The sequence below is a fragment of the Rhodamnia argentea genome, chromosome 2 (assembly GCF_020921035.1).
Source record: "Rhodamnia argentea isolate NSW1041297 chromosome 2, ASM2092103v1, whole genome shotgun sequence".
Lineage (NCBI taxonomy): Eukaryota > Viridiplantae > Streptophyta > Magnoliopsida > Myrtales > Myrtaceae > Rhodamnia > Rhodamnia argentea.
The window spans coordinates 23,131,017-23,154,262 of NC_063151.1; the positions used below are offsets into that span (position 1 = coordinate 23,131,017).

General features: G+C 40.3%; 4 protein-coding genes across 8 annotated transcripts; 2 read left to right on the forward strand and 2 right to left on the reverse strand.

Moving 5' to 3' along the window:
* Positions 1 to 783: 783 nt before the first annotated feature.
* LOC115750745 (tryptophan aminotransferase-related protein 3-like) lies at positions 784 to 4,038 on the reverse strand. The gene is made up of 5 exons (XM_030688290.2): positions 3,578 to 4,038; positions 2,423 to 2,717; positions 2,025 to 2,317; positions 1,548 to 1,828; positions 784 to 1,223 (listed from the first exon to the last, which is right to left on the reverse strand). The coding sequence occupies exons 1-5, from the start codon at positions 3,901 to 3,903 to the stop codon at positions 1,012 to 1,014; spliced, it is 1,407 nt and encodes a 468-aa protein (XP_030544150.1). The 5' UTR covers positions 3,904 to 4,038; the 3' UTR covers positions 784 to 1,011.
* A 1,238-nt stretch (positions 4,039 to 5,276) lies between these two features.
* LOC115750750 lies at positions 5,277 to 7,394 on the forward strand. Its single transcript, XM_030688293.2, has 4 exons — positions 5,277 to 5,461; positions 6,059 to 6,152; positions 6,564 to 6,636; positions 7,008 to 7,394. Exons 2-4 carry the CDS (start codon positions 6,068 to 6,070, stop codon positions 7,087 to 7,089), a joined length of 240 nt encoding a protein of 79 aa, XP_030544153.1. The 5' UTR covers positions 5,277 to 5,461; positions 6,059 to 6,067; the 3' UTR covers positions 7,090 to 7,394.
* Positions 7,395 to 8,440: 1,046 nt separating this feature from the next.
* Positions 8,441 to 15,963, reverse strand: LOC115750748 (S-adenosylmethionine carrier 1, chloroplastic/mitochondrial-like). The gene is made up of 12 exons (XM_030688292.2): positions 15,754 to 15,963; positions 15,430 to 15,528; positions 14,855 to 14,937; positions 13,957 to 14,033; positions 12,216 to 12,306; positions 11,617 to 11,670; positions 11,451 to 11,546; positions 11,101 to 11,190; positions 10,604 to 10,655; positions 9,534 to 9,595; positions 9,338 to 9,418; positions 8,441 to 8,822 (listed from the first exon to the last, which is right to left on the reverse strand). Exons 1-12 carry the CDS (start codon positions 15,800 to 15,802, stop codon positions 8,724 to 8,726), a joined length of 933 nt encoding a protein of 310 aa, XP_030544152.1. The 5' UTR covers positions 15,803 to 15,963; the 3' UTR covers positions 8,441 to 8,723.
* A 2,413-nt stretch (positions 15,964 to 18,376) lies between these two features.
* Positions 18,377 to 21,942, forward strand: LOC115750747 (probable choline kinase 1). 5 transcript variants are annotated; one of them, XM_048274862.1, is made up of 8 exons: positions 18,377 to 18,495; positions 19,046 to 19,435; positions 19,814 to 19,935; positions 20,020 to 20,215; positions 20,544 to 20,661; positions 20,840 to 20,887; positions 21,334 to 21,434; positions 21,544 to 21,942. In XM_048274862.1, exons 2-8 carry the CDS (start codon positions 19,082 to 19,084, stop codon positions 21,655 to 21,657), a joined length of 1,053 nt encoding a protein of 350 aa, XP_048130819.1. In that variant the 5' UTR covers positions 18,377 to 18,495; positions 19,046 to 19,081; the 3' UTR covers positions 21,658 to 21,942. The 5 variants fall into 5 exon arrangements, 4 of the variants coding, with proteins under 4 accessions (XP_048130819.1, XP_048130821.1, XP_048130818.1 ...); XM_048274864.1 differs by having other exon boundaries at positions 18,406 to 18,472; XM_048274861.1 differs by lacking the exon at positions 18,377 to 18,495 and adding an exon at positions 18,610 to 18,725 and having other exon boundaries at positions 19,042 to 19,435; positions 21,544 to 21,869.
* Positions 21,943 to 23,246: the final 1,304 nt, after the last annotated feature.

A 23,246-nucleotide genomic window follows, 5' to 3' on the forward strand; every position in this document is an offset into this window, starting at 1 on the left:
TGCCTGCAATAGGTTTATGACTTTTTTTTGACTAATTTCCCGGGAGGGAATGAGTCCATGCATTGTAGAGTTTTACACGAAGAAAAAGTCAACGGTTTTGAGTATTATTTCATTTCAGATCTTTGCACTATGGTGGTGGGCACTGTCTGTTTCTTTCTACTTATTTTGTCATTTATAAACAGGTGAACATATAGAAGAACTCCTCACCATTGACATGTCTGGGCTTAGCATGCATTCATGAGTTCCCAATGGATTTATTCTCTTGTCCCATGCTGATATGAAACTCCTCTGCTTCTCCAGTTTGGGGTTGCACCATGAAGCCATCAAACCACAGGACTCTATTGTCTGAACTTGGGACCTATCTGCTGTGCTGTTCGCTCATGGTTTCCGATTCGTTTTCCACTTTATAGTACTTTTTGGGCAAAAGGGTAGACAGAGAGTTTGTTTCGGCAATCTTTGGCCAGAAAGAAAAAGTTGTTTGAGGAATTATCTGGGAACAGGGCGGAGTTACAGAGTGCACACAAGGGCAGAGTTAACGCAGTGTGGATGCTCAACTTCAGGAGGATGACAGTTTGAGCAAACCATACATCTCGAGGAGGATGATCATCAGGCGCAGCAGTTCGAATCTAATATGCTGTCCGTTATTGTAGTGTTCTAACTGAAGAGTATCTACTCTCTCAAGGAGAGCTTTAGCAAAACCAGACTTTCTCCTTTGTCACATGTCCCAGCAAACACAAAACGAGGGTTTCGATCGTCATAGGACTTGACCGAACATTGTCACAGAAAGGAAACTGTATATGGTCTTGCTTCATTGTCTGCTATAAACCAAATGTCTGCAGTACACACTGAGTTAAAGACCGATAACATCTCTCTTTCTTGATGAGGTCAATAGTCATGACACTCGCTGTAGTACACAGGATATGTACATACAGATCCCATGATTTAATTGCCTTGTCCAGAACCAGGATTCACAGATCAACGCGAGATTGACTGTTATTCTTCTCTTCACGGTCAGATGGTTTTGGCTCCATCTTCCCCGGAGGCTAGCCTCTCTAGTCGGCTTATCAAGTCATCAAAATCGTCATCGCTCCTAATGAGGCTGAGCCTCACGTATCTCTCGTCGTCGTGGAAGACGCTCCCTCCTCTACCGAGGATTTTGGCCGCATTTAGGATCTCGATGCAGTTCCTATCTTCCTCCCTCTCGCATTTCACCCACGCATAAGCTGCCACAAATGCTCATCAACTTGTGAAAAGTATATAGTTTAATAAAGAGAAAACTCACATCTGACACTCCTAGGAATTCGGCTAAAGTGAATTATAAGTCAGACTGGTGGTTCTACAGCTAAAGAACTCTTCTAACTACATGTCTGTAAGATTCTAATGGGCATTCGTAAAGCGAGTTTTCAGACAAAAGCTGTGTGACACCTTCAGTGCATACTTTGAAAATATCAATGCTGACAAATCTCCAAACATGTATATTGATCTGTTGTCGTATCCCTTCACTCCTCACGTCGTACATAAGTTCTAGGATTGTGGCAAAATCTCACCTGGAGTTGGTTCCCTAACTTTCTGGAAGAAGGTGCAGTTCTCAGGTGGGATTTTCTGGAGAGAGAATCTGTTCGTCACGGACATTGTCTTCCTCAGTCTGTCCCAGCGTTTGGTCATCATTTTGTATCCGAACTCGAATATTTCCCTCCCTCCGTCTTCGATGAGCACTTTCAGAAGCTTCAGAGCTCTTAACTGAGTGTCCCTCGAGACACCCATTGTGTTCACTTGCACGTACCAGTTCATCCTTTGGTACACGTCTTCATCCCTTATCAATGCCCATCTGTTTATAGCCAATGTTAACAAAGAAAGGAATGATGCTCCAATTCCAATAGGTAAGCTAGAAGATTCCAATAGCATTTTACTGAGCAACTTGAAATTGAATGAGCATAGAGCAGCTGTGGGAAGTATTAACTGTGAATATATAGCAGTTAACATCACAGTCTTGGGAAAAAGAGTAACGGTTTTGGAAAATTTACCCGAATCTGCTGCCAGCATGACCAGTGAGCTTAGAGATGGTGAAGATGGAGAGGTCCTCATCTACCGGGGAAGGGATCCCGGTGAAATGAGGCCAGTAATAAGCACGGTCGTATATCGTTTTGACATTAGGGCCATGGAGAACGGCCTCATTCAACAGTCCATCGGGATTGTTTGGCGCAGTCACGAACTCAATGATGTCTCCGGTGGTGTTGGTCGCATTCTTCCACCGTGCTGCGTCACCCTGAAAGCTGCAGCCCGCCGAGTCGAAGAACTCTGTTTGCATTTGATAAAGCTACGAAAAAAGAAGAAAAGTACCGATACCCGGAAAGGTGAAATTGCATCGAAAATGAGCCGAACGACAGAGCGGGATGAATCATAGGGTCCACGAAAAGCTAACCTGATAGTAAGGGATCGAGGCCACGACTGAAGCAGGATGTGAAGAGTTGTCAGGAGAGAGAGCATGGACAGCAGCATTGAGGAGTTGGGCAGAGCCAACACCAAAAACAATGTGTTTGCCGTCTGTGACGGCATTCCCAACCTGGGAGTGGAGCTTCCTGAGGAGAGACTCAAGCTCTCTGGACAAGAAGGTGTAGTCACTGAAGGAGTAGCTCATCCTGTGCCACCCCGCCACCACTACCGCACTGCTCTCTGCATGCTGCTTCCAGAATGGCTCCAAGAACAATGGATCTCCCCTGCAACCAAACAAAAAATAACAATCAATCGACTGAATTAAGGAATTTTTCGAAAGAGCGGTAAAAATGCCGCTCTTTGTTCTAAGACCATAAACTGCTACGAACACAAGGGGATTTGTATCCTTCGAGTCAACACTCTCACAGACTCGTGATAGCCAGACAGGCCGGCCGTGCAAGTCTGAAAACTTAAAACCCCTATGCTGTGACTAAGAAGAAGGGTTCCGATCCATAAGCGACACATGCAGGTGGATCACTGATCCATGAACTTTAGCAAAATGTGAAAACGGAACAAAGAACCGCACTCATGGCCTCTAACTTCACCACGTATTGCAGATGATAATGCTATAGGTGAACCTGTCAGTTTCCAGGACTGAAACGATAAAGTGACCCAAAAAATTACAGGTAGGCATCTAACATTCGTTTGTGGAAGACATTGATCAAAAGTTACATGTTCGAACCGTATGTGTATCCTTAAAGAAGCACAGCTTTCAATCGTAATCTCCCAGAAAAGAAAAAACAAGAATCAATAAAGTCCTCATCCATCACATTGGCATCACACGAATGTTTCAAAGGGCCAATATCAATACTGATTCTGTAAATTTCTCAGGAAGAACCTGTGTGCATGTCCTAACAGCGTAAAAAAACAGAAAGAAAAAAAAAAGAAAAGAGGAAGGATCTCATGCCCTGTTGTAAATGATTGACGTGAGTTCAACTTAAAACAATGCACAATTGAGAGTGACGGGTGCTCTGCTCTTCCCCTAAGGGGCGGGGGTAGTTATGCGGTCGTTGTCGTAAGTCGACGAGATTGATCGAGACGTAGAGCGAGAGAGAGAGAGAGAGAGAGAGAGAGAGAGACTAACCCATCGGCATTGGCAGAGCAAGAGGGCAAGAAGAGGGAGCAGTCTGGACCGCCGTAGCAAGTGTTGCACTCGCAGACTGGCCTCCCGTCGACCACCATCCCGTCGAGATACGCCCTCCCGTGGCCCGAGCACTCCTCCGCCGCCGCCGACTCGGCCTCCGCCGCAGCTCTCCCGCTCCAACTCAGCGAGCCTCGGGTATCCACCTCATCACTGCTCCGCTTCCACGCGGCACGGCGACCCACATAAAGATTCACCCCAAAGAAGAGATTCGCAGTCAGGGAGAACACCAAGCACGACTTGTAGATTGAGCTCTCCGATCCGGCCATGCTCCAGTCACCAAAACTCTATCCCTCTCTCTGTATCTCCAAACAACAAGATTTTGAGAGACAGAGAGAGAGTGTTTGTCCTGTTGTGGACATTAAAACAGAGAAGGAGAACGAACGAGGGAATCGAGCAGAGAAGAACAGACAATAATAACCGGTGAAATAGTCTTGAGGGTTGGTGACAAGCATTAAGAAAACGACATCAACGAGACGGGGCGTTCGGCAGAAAATCCAATTTGTGACCAAAATAAGAGCAAAAGGTACCATATGCGATTTTCCTATTGCCGGGACATCATTACACACGAATGCGGATGTTACCTTTTCTTCGCACCCTTGTCCTAATTGCTCTCGTGATGAATGATTCTACGATAATACTATCAAAGACGATACTATCTCAATTATAAATTCACATATTATTATCACGCATATTTTATATAAAATGCTTATTGATTGTAAGATCGTTCAATAAAAAAATGTATCAAACTGTCGAGCTAGCGACTTTATACTTTCTCACGAATTCATTCTCCATGCTGGCCGCGGACTGATGAGGACATGCCCCGGCGAACTTCACATGGGCAAACAAGAGAGCACGCTTTTAATTCACGCCGGCTGACCTAGACAACGGTTTCGAGATTCGAACAGCATTTAATAAAAAAGCTAGTGGACGATAGAATATCATATCATTTTGGGAAGCTCAAACTTTCATGCTTGGTCGTCGGTGCTGAGTGGCTGGTGATGAATTGAGAGCGAGGGTAGATAATTTGTGACTTTTCCCTTTAATTTTTTTCACCCCCCTTTTTTTCTTCAATGGAGAAGATTCCATTTCAAGAAAATCCAATTTTCTAATCGACAAGATTCAGATTCCACGGCCGTAATAAACCGGACGCTATAAAGATTTTTCTACTTGCTTTACGCTGCGATAGTTTAGGCGTATGTTAATGCGGCGAAATTGACTTAATCTGAAATTAACTTAAAATATAAGAAGTGGAACGACTTCGAAATTGTAAGTCAAAAAGATAATACCCCAAAGTATGGTTAAAAAAAATTCCAACAGAAAAAATGTCTCATGAAAATAATTAATCGAATATATGGCACGAGAAGAAAAGAAACATTTTTTTAATACATGTGAAAATAAGAATAAATCGTCGGAAATCAATCACACACGCACACACACACACACAAAAAAAGAAGTCCTTGGGCCGACCATTGCTATGGGCTTGCCAACCCAATGGGTTGACTTTTGTGGGCCTCTGTTTGACGATGAAGAAATTCCGAAAGCCCATTTTTGTTTAAACGGAAAAATTTCAATTTTGAAATTCTAATAGAGTACAACTTTTAAAAAAAAAATCAATTAAGAAATTAAACCCCGGAGAAGCTGCTGTTCGTTTTCTGACACTCACCTTCCGTCCCTCATCCTCTCTCTCTCTCTCTCTTAAATCGGGTCTGACCGAATCGACGACCGGCACCCATCGCGCCGGTAACGAGCTGCCGCCGAACGCCGCCCGTTTATGGTTTTTGCTTCATTTGCTGCGTTGAAGTCAAAGTGAGTAATTAGTTCTTGGTAAGATCTCTTGCGGTTGGTCCATCGCCTTGATCTGTCTTCTCCTTCCAGATTGTTTGCTGATTCGCGATTCAAGATCGCCGGCGTCGGTTCACGAGCTCATTTTCCTCAATCGTGGTTCAGTTCTTACATTGATTAGGAAATTAGCTGGATTCTCTATCGCGGGGGCTGATTGCGTCTCTGAAATTGTACTTCCGTTCCTAATTCTTGTTCAGTAATCGCGGTTGTCTTGTGATCGTTTGGTCTCAATCTGACTGGGATGCCAACATTTTGAATTTCTTGGTCTTTCTCAATTTTCAAATTATGGGCAGCTGATGAAATCTCGAATATACGATGATCTGATCTGATCATTGAGTTTTCGGCTAAGCCAGAGCTCGATCTTTTTCGCAAACCACTTCGTTATCATTCGACGAGAGAGTTACCTCCTGATCCGAAACGATTCTTTGTTTGGGAGATAGCATTTCGCTCTCCTGTTCATAGTTTTGTTTTTCCTATTTTGTGGGTTATTTAGTAAAATTTTCCTTGTTTGACGACCAGTGTTAGAATATATGAATACCTTGCTGATGGCTATGTTTTGGCATTTGGTTTCTGTGGCAGGTAGAAGCAATGAATTGGATTCAACGTAAAATCTACCTTTATAATGTCACCTTTGGGCTCTACATGTTGGATTGGTGGGAACGCTATTTGTTCAGTATCCTAATTCATAATTTCTTTTACCTCGATCAAATGTGTTGTTCCATGTCTTTTTCTTTGTCTGTGAACGCAGTCAATGTTCTCTCATGGTGTTATACAGTTAGTTTATTAACAAGTCCTGGAGTTCTACATTAGGCTTAATTAGGACTCTCCCATTCTGGTACATGTCCGGGATTGATACAAAAATTTTGTTGCTTGCAATGACTTCCATGCTGTACCTCATCGAGAATTCTAGTCTGTTCAAAAGAGTCGTGTTTTTTCAATGTCGTTGTCAAGGCAAGCATGTGGGTTTAGTCTGGATTGTGAATTTCCTTTCTCTTGAAGTTTATTAATATAAGTCATTTTTGAGAAATATGGTATGGTTTACCCTTTCTTCATGTTCATCTCGGGATTTCCTAAACATCCACAGATACTCTGGTAATTGTCTTGCTGTGGTTCATGCTTTACAACACTTCACGTTATGTAACTACGCTCTGCAAAAGGTAAATCAATAGTCTGATCCTTAGAATCTCTCTCTCTCTCTCTCTCATAGCCCGGCAATAATGTACTATCGTGTATGGAGGATCTTGTCTCATGCAATTTTTCTAGTTTCTGAATTTCCTGTCATTAAATCACCTACTTTCATTTACCTCTAGTCGGGATATCCTACTTCTCCACTTTTGCTGTTAGGAGATTCTTATGGTACTTCTGTGAAAGTTCTTGTGTTGATTATGGCCTGAACTTGGATAGTGCGAAAGTTAATACTGAACTTTACAGAGCATAGATTGATTTATCTCAACATTCGTCCTCTGTTGCAATCAAATCAATGGATGAAGAGCTGATAATTGAACTTTTCTTTGCAATGATGTTTCAGCATGTATGGCGAAGCGCATGAATTTGAGGGAGCTAAATGGGCGTGGCAGTTTGACAGAAGTGATCGACACCATAGGACATGATGCTCTCTGTTTCATACTTAGGCTTGGGAACTATTTTGGTGAAGTGCGCATGTGTCTCATGCACCTATCTAGCAAGAATTTTGTAATTGCGGTCTGGTCGTCAACGTTTTATCGGATCGGGACCAATAGCTGGCATGTGAAGTTTAAATGATCTGCATTACCCGCAAGACATTTTCACGGCTAGTCTCGGATGCCTTGCCTTGTCCTTTCCTCAAGTATTGTTATTCTTTTCGTACTTTTACCTTGACTATTCTTTGTGTACCACTACTACTTTCAAACAAGCTTGGAATATTGACATTTTGAAAGCTGTGCTGTGAATTCACTGGAAAGCAAAAAATACGGTAGTCCTGATTGCATTGAAAACCTAAGGCCCGAATGTACTCATCTAGTGTGCTTCCAATAGAATCTTATGTGGCTTGTTTTATTGCTTCTTTCACTTGGATGTATAGGGGGTATGGACTTGCAGTATAATCCTTTATGATATGGTTTAGTTCTTATCAATGTGGATTTGGGGGGAAAGGAGGCTCTCGTACCTGTAAATGGGTTCGTGCTTTCTAAGTTTGTATGGTTTGATTGCTCTACTTTCTGGTTCTGAAAGACCCAACTAAAGATGGACAGTCTGGCTCGGTTTCAGCACTTTTGTGATTTCAGAATCATGGTGTTATCTGGCATGAATCAGATTTGTGTAGTTTTACCATTGCAATCTGCATTAAAAAGTACAAAAATTATGTTATGAATCCTATCTGTTGGCTATAGAATATTTTTAATCCGAAGGAAGTAATGCATAATCATTAGATCTATTGGCTGGGTATGTGGTCTGGCAAGAATCAAACCAAAATGCAACGAATATAAACTAATAGTCTAAAAACTTTGGTTTAGTTATTAGATTTGTTGTCTTGAACATCCATGCTACGTAAAGATATTGGTACTTAAGATGGAGCGACTCTGGATGGCATGTTGGGGCTCTCTCAGCATCCTTTCGAACTTGGAACTTTTAGAATCCGTGATGAATGGTGGTATCGTGCTAAATGTTCTTGCAAATTTCCTCTCATTTCAGATACATTCAGAAGTGGAGTCACCAGTTACAGTTCATCTAAATTCACGTGTGAACGTGAAATATGATCAATCACCAATAATTTACATTGTTGTGTTCAATGTATGAGCCTGTGTAAAAAGTTTTCACGTCTTTGTTCCTAAGAAGCTCAAAATGAGGGCCTCTCTATCGGCCTTGGTGGCGCATGAGTCATCATCGAACGCGGAGAAATGATTGTACAATGCACAGAAACGTCACAAAATCAAATGGAATGGTAAGCTTGCAGATTATATGAATTTGTTAATGTATGTCAATAGATGGACGGACGTGCATTTGCATTTAAAACTTTCAAAAGTACATGAAGGAAAATAATCTAGTGCTGATATTTAGATCTCCATAACCAAAAAAGCTACTGAATGCTTATTGATATCGCCCAGCTCAAAAAGGAAATGGCCGTCACCTTCTCTCAACACGATCAGTCACATCGACTATATGACTGATTGTACATAAACTACACGTGTGAAAATCGATGGCCTGAACTTCCAAAACTAGTCTCGCGTTGCAAGGATCATAAAATACAAACAAAGATGACTATTGAGACTTAAGAGTGCCTATCAGCTAGTATCTGCTTTGTTCTTTCAAGTATACCGAAGAATATTGAACCTCCAATACCGATCCAGAGTACCCTTGGTCCCATTCCCTGCAGCGCATGAACTTTTGATTACTTCAACAAGTCCATAAATCCATACTCGAACTTAGTTCTTTCCTCACAACCTCAACCGGTATACAAGACCAAATGGTAGTTCATCTATTCCTACCCTGACTCAAATTTGATTCGCCTTCATGTTAGAGTAGCTTCTGTGGAATTGAAGACATACTAGCGGAGCTTGGAAATGCTGGGATAGCATAATACGATGAATTCAAAAAGGAAACACTTACACAAGGCTAGTGCAGGTAATCGGATAATTACTTATATTAACAGGAGAATAGGCAATACCCCAGAAGCTCAAATGGCCTGAAGCAAATGGTGAGACACAATGAAACCCTCAACCAAATGGAAAATAGATGAATCAACCAGGAAAGAAGAAAATATTAACTTTTGGACTTGTGACTGTCCATTAAAGTATTCCCAACGGACACTCGTGCTAGTATAAGACCTGAAGAAGCCAGTAACTAGTTCTACAATGTGAATGCACTCATGTAAAGTAATCGAACCTTCATAAGAGCAGCAGGTCCTTCTTCTTGGACAATGTTCTTGACACAGTGGGAAATACTTCTATATTGTTTTGTTGCTCCCTATATACTCAAAGAAGAAATAAAAGAAACATCAAGAATGACTGAGGACCAAAATGCAGGCATACCACACCTAAAGGAACCAAAACAAAGAAGAAAAGATAAACACGCCCACTACCTGAACCATTAATCTAGTTTTAATCACATCAAGAGGAGTTGTTATGGCTCCAGTAATCGCACCTACAAGCACCACGATCTCAATTAAGAAGTGTACATTGAGAGGAAAGTTGTCATCTGCCTAATCATCCAGCCATCTTAACCAGGATTTTATTAACAATAAGTCTAAAATTTAGGCTCATGAATTCGGAAGGAATGAGCCAAGGAGAGAGTTATACTCCATGATAATGCTCTAGGGCAGGCCCCAATCGATGCTGTTTACGACTTAAGATATCTTCATATTGCATTTAGCTTCTCAGCTAATAGGATGAGCCTGAATTTTATCAACAAGGTTGCCTCATTGGAACTGAAACCAAGAGGAGGTGTTACTAACAAAGTAGCAATGCTTTTCTACTGAAAGTAAATGACAAATATTTTGCCAGGTGTTATGATATTTTAGGACAGTGATTACAGTGATTGCAGTGACAGCTAGTCATGCATCACAGATGGAAAGCAGCTCCAACAGAATATCTGAATTTTAGACAGTCGATATAAATTAATAAGTAGCAGTATTGGAGTAAAAACAGATGCAGTACCCCTTTAAAAACTATACTCTAGTATAAACCTAATAGATGGTAAATCTACTTTTGGTGTATTCCCAGACGTCACAGTAATTCTGAAATCTGGAATCCCAGTAATTCTGATGGAGGGAGTACTTCTCTTTTTCATCCCTCCCGTTCAAAAGACATTACTACTTATATCGACAGTATTGAGGTTTCATCATTTCAACCTTTTAGATACATCTCTTTTGTATATCGATTTGATTTTTGATGGTAAGCAACAGCAACCCCTTATTAACAACCAAAAAGTTCTACTTTTTCAATTTGTAACAATGTACACGGTTTATTATCTGTAAATTACCTTGATTAAGGGTTGTGTTCTCATTTTTTACCATGATAATAGTTTGCACTTGCATTCTGCATATGCAGCTTAACTCTACAATCAAAGTTTTCAAATAAAATAATCAGCCAGATTGCAACTCAGTCTATGAGAATAAAAAAGATATCGATTTTGCACAGGCAGAAACTTTACCAGCAAAAGCACCAATGATAGCATTTTCATGATCTTTCAATTCTCTCTTGGCCTGCAATGAACCAAAAGAATTACGACATCACGACAGCAATTTCTTTCCCACAATTTCTTTCCCATGTACGAGAGATTTCTTTGGTTTCTGACATGTTTTATCAATTCAAAGCAAATAAAACTTGATTTTCTTTGAATAAGAATATTACAACATCCAAGACCATAGTATGTCCTATGAGTGCATGATGACAATAAAAAACTGCTCTTTAATGAGACATGCAGACATTTCATTTATTGCAAGCTAATACCAAGAAAACGTTTTCCTCATTCGCTTGCTTGTGATACAAAAGGAGAACTTGTAAACCAAGGACGACAATAAATTGGTGAATTATCTATTAACTTGGGTAGTCTAGTCGTAGACCTTAATTAAACTAGAACTCTCCATAAGTAAATTGCTGAAATCAATCGTATGCTACGTCCTACAGAAAAAGAGGAGAAAAACTTACCACAAGCCTGTAGCCTATGCGAAGTTGCTCATAAATGCAAAACTGCATAGCGTCAAATGGCAAATCTCGCAATAAAAAGGACCCATATCCCTACGTTGGGCATGAAAAATTAATATTTATCATCTTGAAGACAAAATAAAAAAAGATCATTCGCAGACCTCAGAAATTACAAGCTTCTCAGCTCACCTATATTTCTGTACAGGCAAATTACTATGCTTTGTCTGTTTCATTTCAAATAATACTAAGGGAGTAAAGCTGAAGACGGAAGACCACATTATCGATAATGATGAATAAGTGATGAGTAGTCAGAAATTTGAATGATCTTCCAAAATACATCGAGGTCTACGTACTGCGTAAAGGCCCTTAAAACCCTCTCTGGCAATAATGACACGGACAGCACTAGGGGCAGAAGCAAATTCCCGAGTTTGCATTATTTGTTTAACCACCTGGAAATACACAATTATAAACACCGACTCAGAAGGAGCTGAAATGAAAATGGCAAAAAACTTTTTATACCTCAGTGGGCACACGAACAAGAGAAGAAGCAAGCCCTCCAAGAGCACCTGCAGTCTGAATCAAGGACATCTCAATACAATATACGGCCTAATCTAGTTTATAACCTTTATATAAAAAGAAGGTTATGATGAATGCATCAAACCCAAAAATATATCCCATTTACAGCAAATTTGTGGCCAAACCAAGAGGAACCTCGTAAGTTTGTAGATGACAGGCATGACTTATATAACTTGCCAAAAAGGAGGTACAAATTGGTGTTGCCTGGCAATGGAAAAGAACTAGAATATACCAAGACACGTAAAAGACTAACATCAAGGAAAATGTGTGTGCTCTTTTTGGTAATTTCCTCTCTTTCTTTTTCTTTTCTTTATTTCCTTTTGTACTTGGTTTTTTTTTTTTTTTTTTTGGGCCGCAGGGGTGGGTGGGGTGGTTTGGGAGTTGGGGGTTGGTTGCGGTGTGATGAAATTAAATCTAAGAAACTTCCATGCACAAACAACGAATTATAATGTACCGAAATTGAGGAACCTACTAATGAGGAAAATGTTTGAGAAAAGCTCAAATTGGAAGAGAAATAATCAATGAGGGGTTTCAACAATTACCAAATGAGCAAACGCACTTAAGTTATCCGGAAAGGCCCTTAGCAATTTCTGTTTCGTTGGTTCATAGACACCAATAAATATTGCAGAAGCCCTGCACAGATCATCAGTTACTGTACAATACATGACTTCAAAGACAGCCAGTAGAAAAACTTAAAGCTGCCAATATACTGTCAAAGAAGATGGAAATATCTTATGCTGTAAAGTGGGTGTACATAAACCAGGACAACTTCTGCTTTTTTTTATGTACATGCCTGTTTTGCTGCCTAAAGATGGCACACTAAAAATGCCCCCTAGTCCATCGACAAGTAAAGAAGTAAAAAAGGAAGCATTCTGTCACTCAGCATATGAATAGGACACATATGAGACTCATATAAGCAGCTCCTGCAATGCAGTTGGCAAACAAGCAAAGCTACGTTTTGACCAAAAAAAAAAAATATAATAATAAGCAAAGCTACGTAACAAGCTCATCTTTTGACCAACTTCTCGGCCAATTGTTCCATCATATAGGATAACCACTAACATAAGAGAAAGTACGCGAAACAATATGCATCCTTTTATGAATAAAATGAAGAGAGAAAAAATGCCACATACAATTGTACAAGTGATAAACTCCAAGGGCATGCCCTGATTTCTTTTGAAAGATCTTTACCAACAATAAAGAGTACTCTGAATACTATGTATCCTCCATCTGAAAACTAAAGGACAATGATTGCAAGGGTCTTGGGTCAAGAGTAACTGAAGGTTTTTAATATCCAGAAGCCAAAGAAAGTCATGTCTACAGCTGCCAATCTGATGGTAAAAGATTAGAAGCCGAGTAATCCGGTGAAAAATTTTCATTTCATACTCAGCTGGCTGTGCATAACCAAAGGACCTCAATCTAGATTAATTGTTCCAGGATTTCTCAGGTCATATTTCTCTAGAGAGCCTACTTATTTTTCATGTTTATAATCTAGGAAGGTACTATTTACATTTATGTGAAAGTGCAAACACAGTTCAAAGTTATGGAGCACCTATAATAAATTCCAAACTTCATTCGAAGCAAATGCAAGATAACTTACTACAGCAATAACATAATAAAGCTCAACCCACTAGTAGGGCGGGCTAATCTCTTCAGAACATCCTTATGAGTGATCAATCCCTTGTAAAGCCTAATGTGTTGTTTCGAAACTAGGGAGGAGAGGAGAATTGAGGGGGTAGAGAATGAAAGTTACTGAAAAACTAAAATTTTCCCTCCATCTGCTTCCCCTAATAAATGTCATTATGATTCAGTAATATTTGCAACTCAGAAACGCTTATCCAAGGATTTCGAGTGCAAAAAAGCCATGCTCTTTAACTCTATCTCCTAACGGGTTACCTACAGGATAGCAGCTAATATTTCTCCGCAGTTTTAGAAGGACAATATTGCATTTTTCAACATAAGTTTTCCTACATTTGACTCTTCATCTCAGTGATGTAATTTTACTGTGTCTCGGTGTGGATATACTGGCCCCTTTTCTACCATAGCTTCTGTTATAGGATCGTTATTTCCTTTGATATGCAGCTTCAGAAGGTCAGAATTGCCTATCAATTCAATTTGATAAGGAAAATGTTGCTTTCATCATTTATTACTTCATAGCCAAATGATGAGAAGATAGAGGAGGCAATAGTCACACAACAAGCTTCGTGGAAAGCTAATCCTAGCTATTTGCTCTTTCCTCCTTCAAGAATAATCTAAGGCACTATTACAGCTATGAATACTTACGGTAAAACACCAGCAAGATTTCCAGCCAGGCCAGAGTACAGGCCCTTCAATACGATTTTTCCGCCACCATGAGCTGCCTTAACATCAGAGTCATTTGCAGCCAATCAATATAATGCAAAGAACCAAAGTTAAGCTATTACGGTACAGTAATTACCAATAAAAGAAGAAAAGCGAAATAAGATAAGCAGTGATATAAAATAAAGTAAAAAGTTGCAATCCAACCTACATCTTCCAAACAACTCTTCCGGCTAAAACACCTACAATTTGCCAAATGTCAAACTTTTAAATAATCGGGTGTTACGTTTTGCATATCGAGATTCTCTATCTGTATTAGACAATGGAGTTATGGTGCCCAACATTAGCTCATATATGTTCCAAAACAAGATAAATCACAAACTTCATGCATTGATAGCTTTAAAAAGGACAAAGCATATATTTTTCAGTCAAAGAGGTCATCTATATGGTTTGCCAAAACACAGGGGATTAAATTATAACTTTCCATCAATTCAAAAGGTTTCAGCTTAACTTATAGCTGTTTCTGTTGAGATCATTGACACAGAAAGGTTTCAAGAGAACTTGAAGCGAACAGCTGTATTCAAACACAATAAATCGCATTTGTCTGAAGCTAACGACAGTAAAATAGGGAGAACAACTGCAATAAAAAGGCAGTATTCCAGATAAACATATGCCACTTGGTCAGTGGCAGCAAAAACAGCCCAATATTCATCAAAAGAAAATTAACTTCAAGTCACCAGAGTTGCAGCAATAAGAGCTAAACAACACTTTTTGTTGCAACAGCCTCCCAACTACCAATTTGCACTCGAAGTTTTGCACAGGGTGACAATTGGAGCGCAGGCAAACAAAAGGATTGGTTGAGCACCTAAGGATTTAATCTTGCCTGAAGTCTAGTTTTGATGGTGTCGATTGGGTAAAGTGCCGCTTCAACAACAACACCAGCAGTACCTCCAGCAACAATGCCCTCTGCAGAGTCAATGAAGCACAATCAGACAATCAAAGAAAATTCTTCTTTCCTTCTGTGAGATTTACTAGCAATTTGATCGATGTTCTTTAAAAGGAACAACGTGAAATTTTTACCAGCAAATATTATACAGGAGGAAATGTCTTTCTAAGGTCAACAAAAACACACAGAGAGTGTGATGTCTTTTACTAAATGGAATAATAGTAAAAGAAGAGGAAGTGCACATAAGAAGGGAGAAAATTGATAAAAAAAAAAATGGCTGTAAAAGAGTCCTTCTTTACCATTTATGATGCTGCAGTTGAAGGATGTAATAAGAGAAAATAAATCAAAAGAAAAACTTTGTCAAAAAAATCACATTTTCCTTTATTATTACGTGAAGAATTCAAGATGGACCAAAAAATGTTGACAAATTATATACTTGCCACCAGCTTTGATGTAAATACCCCGCTGAGAACTAAACACCTAGGAACTCAAGATCCAGCAAAAGGACATACCATATACTATACGCCAAAAATCCAAAGGCCGGTCTTCCCGGACACTAACTTGCAGAGGCTTTATTTTCTGGCATTTGCCCAAATGGCTGTCCACCCCATCTGTTACAAGGCATTTACCCAAATCATCGAAACGCACAAGCACAACCCAGAATGAACTTGTTCAGTCCAACACCAAAACCGCCGACCATTCACATAAAACCACAATGCGATTCAGATAACACGAGCTTATGCCAGCGAGAGCGAGCGAGGTTTTGATTGGTATCAACAGCAAATGAAGACGCCGAAGCTTGGATTTTTTTTTCCCCAAACAGACGAGCATTTTACCGTGTTTAGCAGAGGCCTTCGTTGAGCTTTCGGCATCAAAAGAATCCATGAATTCGCAGGCGATTTCGAGCTGAGATTGAATGGACTTCAAGCTGATACGAGACGGATTGAAGTCGAACCACGGTGTGATCGTGAACTTGAACTGAAGCGGGAAGCAGCTGAAAAGGAGGAGCCTTTTTGATCGCTCGGCTTGTCTCAGAAGAGGGGGCTGCTCTGTGGCTGTGACGGGTCGGGTCGGTCCGGCCCATATAGTCCGGTTAAATTGGGTTCTCAATCCGCCCAAATCCATGACCGATTGAGCATGGGCCCAAGCACCATCGATTTTGTCAAGGCTCCCCGAGGAATTCCAAGACTTGTTTATACGAAGAAGACCAAATATTTAACATCATCAGTTCTCGGATTTCTCAAACGTGAGAGTGAAATCGAAGTATCTCTTTGACAAGGAATTTCTCCATAATAATCTCGAACGGTCAGCTCCGGGAGGCGACCACATTACTGCTCAAAGAATCTTATCGAATTTTGAGGAGGAAGAGAAAAACTGGGTCATATTTCCTAGCTTGGGAAGATGAGGTATCTGGGAGAAAGATCAACAAAATGCATAGGATCCTTCCTTCCCTCTTTCCAAACAAAGACAAATCGTAAAGGCAGCGAAAAGTCGAGGGGGCGAAAAGTTGAGGGGGCATGTTGACTAAAAATCCTAATACTTGTCACGAAAGTACAATGAAGTCCTAAAATTTGCAAAAAAGTGTAATCGAGTCCCGAAACTCGTCAAATTGATCCAATCGAGCCCTTCCGTTAATTTCGTCCAGTTTGATCGACGTAAATTGCTGACGTGGCTTTTTTTAAATATTTTCTCTCTCCTACGTGGCCATGATGTGGCTAAAATGGCGTCGTTTTTGTCCAAATCCGATTTTTGATATAACATTAATTTAAATTAATTTAAATAAGGTATAATTTTCAACCCAAAAAAAAAAATAGAACCAGCAGCGTGGCTACATGGTCCTATTTTTTTTAAATTTACCTTATTTTTTAAATCGATTTAAATTAAAATTATATTTAAAACATATTTGAACCAAAATGATGTCATTTTAGTAATGTCATGGCCACGTTAGAAAGAGAAAATATTAAAAAATGTCACGTCGGCAATTTCCGTTAGCCAAACGGGACGGAATTAAAGTAAGGGCTCGATTGCACTTTTTGCAAATTTTAGGATTCGATTGCACTTTCGTGTCATGTTTTAGAATTTCTAATGAACATATCCCAAAATCAACTTAGAAAAGGGTTAGACGATAAGGGTGAGCGATTCTAGGCTTTGTAGGTTCCAAGTTCCATATGGAATCTAGAACCTATTTGTTAAAATAAGTTTCTCATTTTTTTGGAACTTGAAACCTACCTATCATAGGTTCTAAGGCCGAATCCAGGGTTTAGAGAGGTTTCACATGCATTCTTAATTAAATGATTACAATGAATCATCACGTTTAATAATCATCATTTGCTACTACACTCCACACACCACAAGTCATATTTAGAAACACGAATAAATATGGAACATTGACAAAATAAAAGTCTTAGTCATGAATACAACGAATATCATAGGATCGCGTAAAGATACATACCAAGAAAAACACAAAAACTCGTTACGGGTTACGGGTTACATGTTTCAAGTTACCTACCTATCGGAACGGGTTTAGAACATGAAACCTACTTTACATATCTTGTAACCTAGAACCGGACTGGTTTCTTATCTAATCCAATTTCGGATTTCAAGTTCTATCTTGAAATTATGCTCACCACCGACAAAGATACGAAATTCAATGATCGACGATCGGTTTTTAGGGAACAAGTGTGTGCTCGATCCTAGTGATGCTTTATTGATCCTTCTTGCTTTATGGATTAGAGTTTGTTTTGTATTAATTTGGGCTTTACTCCGCTTTTATTTGCTTTACTATGGAAAGTTCTAAGTGCTTCTTATGTATCATCTTCCGACCCCAAGAAAGGGAAAATTTTGCCCTCTGGATCACCATGTTTTTCTCTCGGTTCCACTTCCGCTTCCCCACACATCCTCGCATCCCCGACGGAAGCACCGAGTCGCTCGTACGCGCGGATGACGAAGCCTCCGAGAATGAAATTATCACCACACCGATGATCAGCCGACAACGTTGACCAAATCCGAAACACCGGACGCGATTTCAACGCCCCCTCAAAACGTGCGAGGATAACGAACCCGACCTTTTCGACCCTTTCCACGTTCGTAAGATTCCAAGTGGGGGCGCAGCGAAGATTGGCTTGAATCTGTCGAACTCTCCTACTTTCAACGATAGCAGTAGAAATATCGGCTCTCGATTATTGGTGACGTGTCTTGGCCAGTCCCCATCGCGCCACAACAGCCAATTCTCCCTCCCTATCAAAATTTCCACCGCTGACGTGGAAATCGGAGGCCCCCCTCGGGGACCAGGAAGCCACACGTGGCGCTCTCTCTCTCTCTCTCTCTCTCTCTCCCCGATGGCGAAAGGACTCTGTTGACTTTTGGCATCTCTCTCTTTTTGGATTTTCAAAAGAGCCCCCCTTGGCCAGATCGCCGATCCCGGGTAAACTTTTATATCTGGAAATCCGTTAAGGAATCTCTGGCAAGATTCAGCCAGCGGCTCTTCCACGGAGACACGTGTCGGGCTCCCATTGGGTGCAGCCCCGTGTTGGCGCGTTCCCGGGGCCCGTCGGGCTCCCGCAACGCAAAAAGATCTCGTTGGCTTACGCGGTGGATTTTTTTTTTTCCAATCCTTTTCTCTGTTCTCTCCTGAAAATTTAAAAACAAAAAGAATTTGGGGAAAAGGCAAATCCTAGAATTTATTTATATGATCTGAAGATAGCAATAATCGCCAGAGGAATCATTTCGCTTCAGTTCTTGGGTTGGTGGCATCTCTTTCGGGGCTTAGCTCTTTCTTCTTTGCTGGTCACTCTCTGTGGTTCTCGTGTAAAGGTTTGATTCCTTTTGCTCTTCTTTATTTGATGATTGTTGGTTGAAGAATTCTTCTGGGGTCTTTGATTCTTCTCTGCTTCTTTTTTGGGTCAATCGATTCGTTTCCTTACTTTATTTGATCAAAGATTGGTAATATATCTTCCGGGTCTTCGATTCTTCAATTTTCTTATGAATTGGGTCCCTCCATTAATGTTTGACGAGTTCTTTTGGTGGGACGAATCTAAACTTGCAATCGCCGCTAATTGCTCCGACCCTGCTCTGTTTCTATATATGTAGGCGAGGACTTGCATCAATCTTTCATTGTCGTGTTTGCAGGTACAATCTTGTGCGGATTATAGTCTGAGAGACAGGATGACGGTGACAACGAACGGATTCGTCGAAGGTTGTTTGCCTGAGGAATTGAAGAAAGTGCTTCGGTCGGTGGCGTCTGAATTGGGGGATGTGATCGACGACATGGACTCGATTCAGGTGATCCCTCTGAAGGGGGCCATGACTAATGAGGTGTACCAGATCAATTGGCCATTGAATGATAAGCGCGATCTCGTCAGAAAGGTTTTGGTCAGGATTTATGGCGAAGGAGTCGAGCTCTTCTTCAACCGGGACAATGAAGTGCAGACGTTCGAGTGCATATCGAAGCATGGGCAAGGGCCACGTTTGCTCGGCCGGTTCGCGGAAGGAAGGGTGGAAGAGTTCATCCATGCGAGGGTATGCGATTATCTCTGATGTCAAGATATTTGAAAGCACCTTTCTCTGGTTTAATTCCTGGTTATCGACTTGTTATGTTACATCCACCTTGGCGGGGAGAAAACTTTTCACGAGTATCGTGATTGCATGACAGGCGCATCATAAGAAAGTTATGGTTTTTCATTTTTTCTGGAGTACCACTAGACTTCTCGGCCTCTTTGAATTTAGGGGACGTAGTTCTGTCTCTAATGAGTAAAGTCAACTGAAATCTGTTCTTTGTTTTCTCTCAGTTTATTAGAACAGTTTCTCGAGAACGCTTCGCAATCGACAAATTGATTGGGTGAGACACAATTGAACACATATTTTAATGTTACTAATGGTGATGTTGTTGTGTTTCAGACACTCTCGGCTGCTGACCTCCGTGATCCGGATGTTTCTGCTCTAATAGCAAGTAAACTGAGAGAGTTCCAAAATCTTGAGATGCCTGGTTCGAAGAATGTGGTCCTTTGGGACAGAATGAGGTGACTATCTAGATAGGTTTTAACGTAAGTAGAAGCTAAAATTAAAAACAGAGATCCTTATGCCTCGTTTTTTGCTGTTCCCAGAAATTGGCTCAAAGAAGCAAGAACTCTGTGCACCCATAAAGACGCGAAAGAATTTCGTTTAGATGCTCTGGAGGAGGAAATTTGTGTTCTCGAGAAGGAGTTGTCACGGGATGACCAAGCCATTGGTTTCTGCCACAACGATCTGCAATATGGAAACATAATGATGGATGAAGAGACGAGATTGATCACCATTATTGTAAGTTTCCTGCCTTGTTTAAGTTATTCCTACAACCATCTGTCTCTGTGCAGTGATTAATCCTTGTTGCTTAAATGGGTGAATACTGAATAGTGAATACTGCAACCATAAGACTCTGCATAGGAAAAACAATATTCTGGTTATGAGGACGGCATATCGTAAATTATAGATAGAACATGATCGTCTGTCCTCTTGTTCTCATATCGGAGTACCAAAAGTACTCGTCCTTGTATTGGTACTTAAAGGGAGAGATGGATGACTTCACATTCTTGCAGCTGATTGCATCGAATAAGAACAGTGATTAAAGCATTATCTATTTGTTTTACAGGATTACGAGTATTCGAGTTACAACCCCATTGCATATGATATAGCGAATCATTTCTGCGAGATGACGGCAAATTATCACACCGAAACACCGCACATTTTGGACTTTGGGGCATATCCAGGTGATTGTCTTTTTCCGTTTTTGAACCGCTGAACATCACACCCTGGTAATAGGATGGTTCTGTGTATCCGCATCACTCTTGTTGTACATTATTGGTCCAACCGTGCATCATAAAAATAGCTGGCACGTGTTCGTCACGGGGACTAAACTTCTCTATTTATGCATGAATTTGTCAATAGGCTTAGAGGAGCGCAAGAGATTTGTGCACAATTACCTGAGCTCTGGAGGTTAGTGCCTGTTTCTTCTTGCTCATCTTTCTAGAGCATGATTTGTACCTGGTTGATGTTTGATCTGCATTTGCTTATCCATTGCTTATTATACCTGTCGAATCTACCTACACTCTTTTGGGCCAACCTTATATTCTAACTCTGTAGTAAATCATGCTTTTGGTTTGATATTTGTATAGGCCCGTGAAATCTTTTACTTGATTCTAATCTGTATCGAGCACAGATTGTGCTGATTTACTTGACAGAACATTTATCAATATAAGTCACAAGGTTTTTTCAAAGCACCGATGTAAATTAGTGATTCTCTTGTATAACTATGCTTCATCAAGGTACATTTTAAGATGAGAGAGCTGGGCGACTAATGCGCAAGCCAGTAGTACGTCAGCATTAGACCGAAATGCCTTCATCTTCAATCACATCACATGTATGGTTTGTACTCTGTGCAGGCGACCAACCTAACGATGCTGAAATAAACCAGCTGGTTGAAGATGCAGAGAAGTACACTCTTGCAAACCATCTCCTTTGGGGTTTGTGGGGTATAATTTCGGTATGTTTGCAGTTCGCTACACATTTTCTTTTTTCTGAAGGCATTTTGATTCAACAAGATTTCATGTGTGATATCCATAAAGAAGTGCTGAGTCTCTGTTCACTTGCAGGGCTATGTGAACGACATCGACTTCGACTACAAGGAATACGCAAGGCAAAGATTTAGGCAATACTGGCTGAGAAAGCCTGCTCTCTTGGGCTCGGACTGTATTTGCAGTGAATAGATATAGGCAGAGACGAAGAAGCTCGACCGAATAAGGCTGACACATGATGGTTGCTTCACCGGAGTCTTGCGTATAGGTCGATGTTGGAAATGAATAGTCAGTTTGCTACTTGTGGGATGGATATAGATTGTATGTTAGGAAAGCCTCGAGTTTTCCTTGGGTGATGTAATTGGTATGACTTCAATATATAAGAGCAATGGCTTTTGCTGGTTTGTTTGTGCTAATGTGTCTGTGACATCTTGTTCTCTGCCATTCCAACTTTTTGCAAAAGAGACCTCTTGGCAATTTCTGGGTTCTTTGTTACACGAATTCAGGTTTGAACTTCCAATTGCCAGACAAAAAGTTGCCTATATATCCACTTTTCTTTCTCTCTGTAAGAAAAGGCGATCTCGATCTCATCGTATGAGACAAGACCGACCGAGCGAAATTGACGATTGAGGAGTATTTGATTGATAAATTAGCCTCTGTTACATTTCAGTTGGTTGCTAGAGTGTCCTCTAATCCTTTCATTTGGAGTTGCTTCAACGTTACATTTCAAAGAAGCAAAAACTCTGTGCACTCGTAAAGACGCGAAAGAATTTTGTTTAGATGCTCTGGAGGAGGAAATTTGTGTGCTCGAGAAGGAGTTGCCTCTTGAAATCGACGATTGAGATGTGCTTGATCGATAAACCATCCTCTGTTATGGATAAGACGGCATATGTCTCTGTTATGGATAATTAGACAACTAGTCTTTGAACTTTGATCTAATGTATAATATTATTCCTGAATTTTTAATTTTTTCAATAAGGTCCTCGGATTTTTTATATATGTTCACTTTAGTCCTTGAATTATATGAAAATATTCGATATTGTTAAATGAAGGACAACATTGAATATTTCCACATAGTTTATGGACTATATCAAATATGTACCAAAAGTTTAGGAATCACATGAATAAATTAAAATGACATTACATATTGAAGTAAAGTTCATGGACTACATTAAAAAACTTAAAAGTTCATGGATGACGTTGCATATTAGGTTAAAGTTCATGGACTATATTGAACAAATTAAAAATTTAGGGGTAAAAATTGTAGATTGAGTTAAAGTTGAGGAACCGCATTGAGCAAATTAAAAGTTTAAAAATGACATTACACATCAAGCTAAAGTTTAAGAATCATTTGCATCATTTTCTCGGCTCTGGTACATTTCAGATGGTAGCTAAAATGTTCTCTAATCCTTTCTTTTGGTCTTTGATTCGATGGTTTTGCCGTGCAGCATCCCCGCTCGCGGACAACACGCAAGCTTTGCTCTACCACAGAAAGCCACGTAAAAAGCGCATGCACAACGCTATGAACTCCTTGGATAGAACTGAAAACCAAGTACAGAATTTTGAGTGTAGGGAAATGAAAGTAAAAAGGTGTTTAACAATGGCTGAATGTTAGTAGTAGGTTTTAATCATCAATTGAATGAATAAAGTGATCTCTTCCTTGCTTAAACTGAGGGAGTTTCCACAGTCTCGAGATGCATGGGTAAAAAAATGTGGTCCTTTGGAACAGAATAAGGTGGGCTAATCTTGATAGATTGTCACGTAAATAGAAGGTCGGTGTG

What these genes read in the sequence shown, in the direction of transcription:
- LOC115750745 (XM_030688290.2), bottom strand. Translation starts at nt 3,903, where the DNA reads ATGGCCGGATCGGAGAGCTCAATCTACAAGTCGTGCTTGGTGTTCTCC. An exon ending in TGCTCTGCCAATGCCGATGG is followed by an intron (nt 2,718 to 3,577) that starts GTTAGTCTCTCT and finishes GTTTGGTTGCAG; the next exon opens with GGGAGATCCATTGTTCTTGG. An exon ending in CATGCTGGCAGCAGATTCGG is followed by an intron (nt 1,829 to 2,024) that starts GTAAATTTTCCA and finishes GGCTATAAACAG; the next exon opens with ATGGGCATTGATAAGGGATG.
- LOC115750750 (XM_030688293.2), top strand. Translation starts at nt 6,068, where the DNA reads ATGAATTGGATTCAACGTAAAATCTACCTTTATAATGTCACCTTTGGG. An exon ending in GTGGGAACGCTATTTGTTCA is followed by an intron (nt 6,153 to 6,563) that starts GTATCCTAATTC and finishes AAACATCCACAG; the next exon opens with ATACTCTGGTAATTGTCTTG. An exon ending in GTAACTACGCTCTGCAAAAG is followed by an intron (nt 6,637 to 7,007) that starts GTAAATCAATAG and finishes ATGATGTTTCAG; the next exon opens with CATGTATGGCGAAGCGCATG.
- LOC115750748 (XM_030688292.2), bottom strand. Translation starts at nt 15,802, where the DNA reads ATGGATTCTTTTGATGCCGAAAGCTCAACGAAGGCCTCTGCTAAACAC. An exon ending in TTGTTCGTGTGCCCACTGAG is followed by an intron (nt 11,547 to 11,616) that starts GTATAAAAAGTT and finishes GTGTATTTCCAG; the next exon opens with GTGGTTAAACAAATAATGCA. An exon ending in GTTTTAAGGGCCTTTACGCA is followed by an intron (nt 11,191 to 11,450) that starts GTACGTAGACCT and finishes TGCCCAACGTAG; the next exon opens with GGATATGGGTCCTTTTTATT.
- LOC115750747 (XM_048274862.1), top strand. Translation starts at nt 19,082, where the DNA reads ATGACGGTGACAACGAACGGATTCGTCGAAGGTTGTTTGCCTGAGGAA. An exon ending in GTCCTTTGGGACAGAATGAG is followed by an intron (nt 19,936 to 20,019) that starts GTGACTATCTAG and finishes TGCTGTTCCCAG; the next exon opens with AAATTGGCTCAAAGAAGCAA. An exon ending in CGAGATTGATCACCATTATT is followed by an intron (nt 20,216 to 20,543) that starts GTAAGTTTCCTG and finishes TTTGTTTTACAG; the next exon opens with GATTACGAGTATTCGAGTTA.